General features: G+C 51.0%; 2 protein-coding genes across 2 annotated transcripts in view; one reads left to right on the forward strand and one right to left on the reverse strand.

The window, feature by feature from the left end:
- Positions 1–2,218, reverse strand: part of FAM63A (family with sequence similarity 63 member A) — a 9,597-nt gene extending 7,379 nt beyond the window's left edge. The window contains exon 1 of the mRNA XM_006755671.2: positions 1,597–2,218. The gene's annotated coding sequence lies outside the window, so the exon portion shown is untranslated. The remainder of the gene's footprint in view (positions 1–1,596) is intronic.
- A 1,229-nt stretch (positions 2,219–3,447) lies between these two features.
- PRUNE (prune exopolyphosphatase) overlaps positions 3,448–7,857 on the forward strand; it is a 17,989-nt gene continuing 13,579 nt past the window's right edge. Inside the window, exon 1 of the mRNA XM_006755730.2 lies at positions 3,448–3,628. Within this exon, the coding sequence (XP_006755793.1) occupies positions 3,590–3,628 (39 nt within the window). The 5' untranslated portion in view covers positions 3,448–3,589. The remainder of the gene's footprint in view (positions 3,629–7,857) is intronic.

The raw sequence follows: 7,857 nt of genomic DNA on the forward strand, positions 1-7,857 counted from the left end.
GATGTGTGCACATGTTCTGTCTATTCCCCATCTAGGCCATTTTAGATGTGAGCACTGGACCTGTTTTACCTGCTCTCTATCAGCACTAAGCATCAAGTTCAGCAGGAACAGACATTTAATTACTGCTGTGGATCATAAACAATAAAAAGCCACAAACTTTGCCTTCTGGAAAACATGCTCCCCTCACCCCTGACTCAGGGTAAAAAAAAGGTGAGAAATGAAACTTGTCCTAGCTGGGTAGCTCAGTTGGGTAGCACGCTCCCAATATGTTTTGGGGTTCAAGGCCCAGTCAGGGCACATACAAGAATCCACCAATGGATGCATAATTAAGTGGAACAACAAATTGATGTTTATCTATCTCCCCCTCTCTCACTCTCCCTTCTCCCTTCCTCTTGCTCCCTAAACTCAATAGATTTTTTAAAAAAGAAAGAAAGAAAGAAATTAAACTTGTCAGAAATCTTCTCTTTGGCTTCTTCCTAATTTGAGACTATGCTTTCTTCTTGCAATCCTGCAGGAATTTAGGGGAAGGGTGAGTAAGGCCTGGAAGATGAAGATGAGGAGCATAAAAATTCACAAAATAAGCCTAGTCACCCACATGGATCGTCCTCCTGACTCAAACATAATTTATGCGAGCTGTATCTCATCTGCCTGTTGTTCATTTAGAGCAGGGGGGAAAAATGCCTACAGGCCTGACACTTCGTTTTTCTCTCTCCTTCTTTCCTCCCTTCCCGGATGACACTTCGGATGAGCCTGGGAAGCAGGGACCAAGCCTGGGGAAGTTTAAAAAGCATGGAGAAACGCTGGGCTCCTTCATCTTTTCTGTCCAATGCCAGATCAATAATTAAGTGGGGGTTGGGCAGCGAGTTGGCTAAGGGGATGAGCCCAAACACACCGGGAGCTGGACACGTGAGGGAGCTGGGTCACAGAAAAACCGGACAAAGCAAGTGGGCTAAGCCCTAAGAGGCGGGGCAGGAAATGGGGTGAGGACTCCCACTCCGTAAGGTGCACACCTGGCGGGGTGGGCATGGAGTATTTCCGAGCAGGAGAGGATGGGGGAGGGGGTACCCAAACAAATCAGGATTCCATTCTTTTCCTCTTTTCTCCACTCAAGTCCTTCCTGTTCTCTCCAGCAGGAAATAGCCCTGGCCCCTCCCTACCCGTGGAGTCAGTAGCCAAAAGTTGGAAGAAGCTTATAAAATGGGTGGGGAGCTTCCAGAAGACACTCACCCTCCTACCCCATCCCAGGAACTTCCCTCTCCCTGCATGTCCCTTACTGTCCCACTCCGATATCCTTTCTCAGTCTGACCCAAATCTTCAAGCAACTAATGGTTTAAAATTTCCCCTCGGAGTAAGTCAACCACCACCACCGTGCTCGCTCTCCATGGAGAGGGGGAAGGTTTCATTAAAAGAAAAATAAATAAGGAAGCCAGCAGCATCCCTTTGACATGTTCTCCCTGCCTCACTCCTCTCTCCCAACCCAGACCTGTAGAGACCAGAGTGGAAGGACAGTCAGTGTCACCTCCCCCGAGCTGGAGGGGAAAACAGAACTGGGAGTCGAAGAGAAGCTGAAGGATGCGGATAAAACAAAGTTTTTACCTTAAAGAAGGCTGTTCCAGGACTGAGAAGGAGGGCTCAGCTCCGACAATCCGATGAGGGCGCCGCCACAGTCCCAGCTGCCTTCCAGCTGTCAACGCCAGAGCTCACACAGGTTTATGAGCCAGGGGCGGTCCTGCTGGGTCCTGGCCACTTCCGGACTCACGCCCAGGACCCAGGGCACAGGAGGAGGGCGAGGGCAGGTAGGGGTGCAGCCCAGGTGCTCCCCCGTGGCTCCACGCGTGTCTTCACGATTCCCGAGTTGCCGAGTGTCAATGTGCGGTTCAGGCCCTGACTCCAAGCTGGTTTTCAAAGGAAGTTTGAGGTTTTTCTTGTTTCGTCTTTCTCTCTCGCTCTTTTCTTCCCATCGGGACAAAGAAAAATTAGTCAAGGACAGGCTCCTTGGAGGAGGAGGGGCCTGCCCAGCACCGGAGGGGTTCCATCAGGGCTTTCTGACCCGGTCAGCAGCTTGGTGATCAGCAGGGAGGGAGAGAGAAACAAGGAGAGAAAAACAACAGACCCTTGCTCCTGCCTCCGCCTGCCGCTGGAAGGGACGGAGCGCTTGTGCCTCTCTGGTGAGAACAGGGAAGAGCAAGTGCCCTCGCTGAGTGGGGAGGAGCAGGGCTGGACAGCAGCAGCGTGTTGGATTTGGGCTTTCTCCCCGGGTAAAGCAGTCCTTTGCTCTGGATCCACAGAAGCAGGGCCAAAGAGCAAGATATTTTGCATGTTCAGTCATTTAAATTTTTAAAAATCCTGCTCCTTTCCAAGTCCTCACTCTATCACCTTTTCAGTCTAGAAATGAAGCTGGCTGGGCTATGTCCCCGGTAGTGCCGAAGGAGGTGTGGAAGAAAGCCCAGGCTGTGGGAAGGAGAGTGCAGCAGGGAGAGAAGTAGCTGAGCCAGCAGGAGATCCAATATCCCGGGGCTCTGTTCCTGGGTCCCACCACAGGCCTCCACTTACACCAGCCGCCTCCTCTCAGTTCCTAGCGTGGGGAGCGGGAGAAGCCGGTGTCAGTCTGGTGGCAGGAGATAAAGGGATGGGTTAAGAAAGGAGGGAACATTTGGTGATGAGAATACATTTATGTGCAGCACTCGGGACGGCTGTCGGGGGCTGGAAGGTGGCAGTTAAAGGAGGTTGGGACCTAACCCTACATTCTGAAGGGTCCTCCAAACTCAGTACTCTACTTACAGGGTTGCCATAGGATGAAACCTCAAGCAACTCTGAAGGCTGAAAGGGCGGTTGAAACAATTAGGGAGGCAGGGAGCAAAGAACACAGGTTATAACAGTTCAGGAGAAGAATGAGGAGACATTTCAGAGACGATTAGAAACAGGCCACAGAGTTGTAAAGAAAGAAGCAGCAGGAGTTGGCAAGAAATTGTAGGCATTAAGAAGAGGCCCCAAAGATTATTCTAATGTTTTTATAAAATGGACAATCCCAACGTTGGTGACAATGGGTCAGCTTGCTAAAGGGAGAGAATTCGAGAAAGGAAGATGAAGAAGAGCTGTTTTGCCACGTGTCATTTAAGATGTCAACCAGAGGCTCGGTGTAATAGATGGAAAGATGTACTATCCTTAGTTTGACTCGAAAGGGAAAGTTCGGATGTCACAAAGATAGGTTACTGTGACACATATACGCTGCGTGTCAAATGAGTGATCTCAGAGAAAATTCTCCTCCCCTCAATTCTTGGGGCCATTTCGGAGCTTCTGGACTACATTTCCCAAGACGCCCTGCGCCAGGTCCCACTTGGCGCCTCCGGAAAGGTGTCCCGTGAGACGCTGAGCGTAGAACTCCGCCTCCGCCGCTGGGGGCGGGGCGACGTCGGACTCTCGGAGCGTCGGATTACGCACTTCCTCCCGGCGTCGGGGCCGAATCGCCGTGTGGCGAGTTCGAGTCCCGCCTCCTGACTCTCACCGCTAGTCCCCGAGTCCGGGGCGGGGCGCATTCTCCGAGTAACCTCTCCACTGCAAGGGGCGGTGGCACACGTTGGGCTTCACCATGGAGGACTACCTGCAGGGTTGTCGAGCTGCTCTGCAGGTAACGGACCCCTGTCTGTGATCGTAGGGAATGGAACATGGGGTCTAGGAAGGACGAAGATGTGGGGTCTGAGGAGGGTCTCTGTGGAAGGAACGGGGAATTGTGGGGTGGGGGCTTGGGATCTGCTCAGGCTTGGGGCCTGGGCAGTGGTCAGTGAGAATCTAGTCTTGAGAGTGGAAATGCTGCCCAGGCTCCCGGTTTTTGACGCCCTGCTTCTCGGGTCTCCCCGGGAGCGGGAAGGAGGAATCGTGGGTCTGGTCCTGTATCTGAGCTTCTGAACGCTGTCGCCTGGGTCAGTTACGCCAAAAGGTCCAGGGCTGTGCCGCCGCCAGGGGTGCCCCGCGAGATGCTCCTTGTCACCCTAGAACCCTCCCGTTCTACGGTCACGGGGCCTCCTTGGCCCACTGGCTTCCAGGTGAACCCCGGGGGTCCGAGGAAACCTGTGCCCGTGGCTTTATTGCCTTTGAACGGCGGGTTCTTTCCGGCACTCCGGACTCCTAGACGAGAGGTGGTCGTGTTGTTTTCCTGTTTTTAAGATAAACATACACAGTATATCTCTGTTGACCAGCAAACCTGCACCCCTTTGCCGCCAGTTTTCTTCCTTGGCCTGAAGGCACACAGATTACATTAAAAAAAAACCCGCCTGGCAGATAAACACAAAGTGTGTTTGGAATCAAAGCTGTAAGCATGACTTGAATGCTTTGTGGCTTATTTTGGGGACTCTGAGCCAGCTGGAATCTCCAGCCGGCAGCCTCAGGCTGCTGTCCCCAGTTAGCAGCAAAAGCTGGCCGGAGAGAGGCTCCAGGAGGCCGCTTGGCCCCCCTACTTTAGGCTGCGCCGCCCCTGCAGAAACCTAGACAGATGGTTGGCTGTGCTTTCCTTTCTTAAGTATCTTAAGTTCCGAAAATACCCCTGGGCGGTAGATGCTGGTCTTTAACAAAACCCCAGAGCCACCTGATTCCTCCTGCAGACTCAGCTCCTGGTGTGAATGAATGTCCTTACCTGAAGAATAGGAGTGAAGTTTACTTTTAACACCAATTACTTGTGAAATACACATTTGGGGAAAGTTGTTCTAATGCATGAGGCAAATTTGAATTAATTCATTTTGGTTACTTCCAATTTCCACCACTGATCTGGCGTCTTTGTGGCACCATTCCCAGTGCTAAGCAGTTGTATCCCCCACCCCACCCCCACCCCCACGGCTCCCCCTGTAATAACCGGAATGACTGGTCTCTTTCCCACCATTTGGTAATAAAGAGCCCTTGGAATTGAAACCTCACCAAGTAGCATTCCATTGCATGCACCTATTACTACAGCATCTACTCTCCAGATCATCCCTTCCCTTTTCAGGTTAACAGTATATCCTCTGCAGTGGTATGAAGCTGAAAATACTGAAATTTTCTAATATTACTGGTATCCTGACCTTGCTCTGCCAGCAATCATCCCTCAAGGAGCAAGACCTAGATCTCAATTTTTCCTTGAACTTGGGAAGGTGAGGTGGTATCTTAGAGCTCTCGTCATCACACAGCCTAGCCTGGGCCAGGAGAAATGAGAAAATTAGACTCCAGGAAGGTTAGTGGATGAACTGAGGCTGGACATACAGGTGGACACCAGTAGCTTAGATTGCTTTTAATTACAGAATTTGTAAATGTACATTGTGAACATTTTAAAATACAATATGGATATGAAATGAAAAAGATCCTTTTTCCTCTCCCCGTTTAATTCCCCAGAGGCCGCACTTGTTCCTTGTGTAAAGAAAGTGTGAGTTAACCCTGGCCGGATGGCTCAGTTGGTTGGAGGGTCACCCGTACACCAAAAGGTGGCAGGTTCAATTCCTGGTCAGGGTGCCTACCCAGGTTGCGGGTTCCATCCCAGGTCAGGGAACATTCAGGAGGCAACCCATCGATGTTTCTCTCTCTCTCCCTCCCTCTCTTAAAACTCCACAAAAATAAAAAAATCCATAAAAATCTTTAAAAATAAAAAGAAAGTATGATTTAGAGACACAAGTTTGAGTGTTTCAGTTAATGCTTACTTTTATGTAATATAGAAATGGCTGATAACCCAGACAACTCTCTTGTTGGTCCCATATTTTCAGCATTTGATACCAGAGGGATTTTCTACTGCCTCTGCCACAATGACAGGAGTGTGTTCCATTTAAAAGAAATGCCCACTTACGCCAAGTGGGGGAAAATTTTTGCTTCAGGGTGGGGCTGCATTCGAGGTCAGGTGTTCGGGCAGCAGCCTGCGGGTAATCTGTGTTGTGTGTACTTCTCAGGCATGAGGCAGGGACCGGGAGTGGCTGTCCATCCGTAGGAATTTATAGTCCTGGCGCCAGGGCTAGTCCCATTTTCTCTGCTGGGAGGGCTTCTCTATCTCTGGCTCCTTGTCTCTCCCCCCCCTCCCCCCGCCATCCCTCTTTAACTATTTTGTAGAGTAGGCCTCAGACCATATTCCGCTTCAGAAAGGGAGTGGTTTGCTTTGCCAGCCCTGGAACCCATCTCTTCTCCCCCCACTGAGGCCACAGTGGACACCAGGATATAACATTTCAGTAGTGGGTGTGTGTGTTTGTTTGTTTGTTTGTTTTTGTTTTTTAAGAAAGAAAAAGTTGATATTTACTTGTGGCTCTCAGATTGTATTTCTTCCATTGGCAGCTCAGGTTTCCTCATGCTCTAAGTATAGCTGTGTTTGCTCTGAACGCTCCCCCCATGGTCAGAAAATGGAGGCTGCCTGGCTTGTGCTGACAGCTGTTGGGGGATGGGGTGAGGAGACTGTGTCTTTCCTAAATGAGGAGGAGAATGTTGCTTTATATGTTGGGCTGCCATACACCTGCTCTGCCCAGGACCGTCTTAGTTTATTCTGACATCATCATTGATTGCAACCCCCTTTCCTTCTCAAAAAGTGTCCTGGTTTGAACAACAAAGCATATGGTCACCTACCTTGTAACCTATGTCACGGATTTGGGATGTAGCCATGAAAAGGCGGTGAGCTGAAAGTGGAAGTTAAGTTCCATATGAGAGCCTCGTGTTGGCAGTGGGAGGTTTGGAGGAAGAGGGTTGCTCTGGCCTGGGTATCGGGAATGGCTTCATAGAGGGGGCGTACAGGAGGGCTGACTGGACAGGGAGGGGCAGAGGAGGAGATGGAAGGGAGCGCATCTTTACTACTATAGAGTGGGCACTTACTGTGCTGTCTCATCTAATGCTCATTACCACTTCATAGAATTGATGGCAGGATTGTCTTGATTTTTCAAGTGAAAACAGCGAGGCTTAGGGAGGCCAGGGTCCTGCAGCAAGTAAGAAGCAGGGCTGAGATTCACCCGTCTGTGGTCTTTTCAAACGGCAGCTTTGAGCAGAGCAGCAGCACAAAGGGCAGAGCTGGGAATGTGCACAGGGTGGTTTTCAGGCGGCGAATAGACCAGTCGGGCTGCGGGAACGGTGGGTGCTGATGGGAAAGGAACGCCGCCACCCCCCTTGGCCACTCCTGTCCCAGATTAGCTAACGGTTCCCGAGTGTTCCTTTTGTATTCGTTCCTTTGGGCTGCTGTCCGCACGGGGCTGGGTGCAAGGGGCTGGTTATCCGTCTTCCTCTGGAAATCCCTTTTCCTCACCTCAGCCATGAAGTGGTATTTAGTCCCTGCTTTCTGCTCTGCTGCTTAGCCTTCTCTCGACGCTGACGATCTGACTGACCCTGATTCCTCTGCCGCTGAAATGAAGCAGCACGAATGTGAGTTTTGGAAAGGGCCTCTTCGTGCCCACAATAGGTCTCTCCCCTTCGCTCTGCCCCGCCCCCCTTTTTTTTTGAGAGAGAGAGTCATTGATGAGAGAGAAACATCAATCGGTTGCCTCCCATCCGTGCGCTGAACTGGGACTCGAACCCACAATCTTTCGGTGTTCGAGATGACACTCCAATCCACTGAGCCGCCCGGCCAGGGCCCCCTTGCTCTGCCTTTTCTCTGTTCCTCTCACTTTTTGCTCCAGAACCAGGACCATCTGGCCGCTGTGTTTATATGGTTCCCTCTAGAGAACATTGTGCCCCCCTTACTGGTTCAGTGAGCAAGTTATCTGGGCAGCCACTATCTCAAGTGCTTTGTTGTCGCTCTGATCCACTGCCATCTGGGCAGTTCTTGGTGTCCAGGGAACAGAGGGGCCTTCTCTGGTATCAGGAGGAGGAATCACAAGTCAGGAAAGTGCCTCTAGCAGGGGGGTCTTGGGCACAGAATCCTCATATTGTGTT

The sequence above is a fragment of the Myotis davidii genome, unplaced genomic scaffold (assembly GCF_000327345.1).
Source record: "Myotis davidii unplaced genomic scaffold, ASM32734v1 scaffold653, whole genome shotgun sequence".
NCBI classification, from domain to species: domain Eukaryota; kingdom Metazoa; phylum Chordata; class Mammalia; order Chiroptera; family Vespertilionidae; genus Myotis; species Myotis davidii.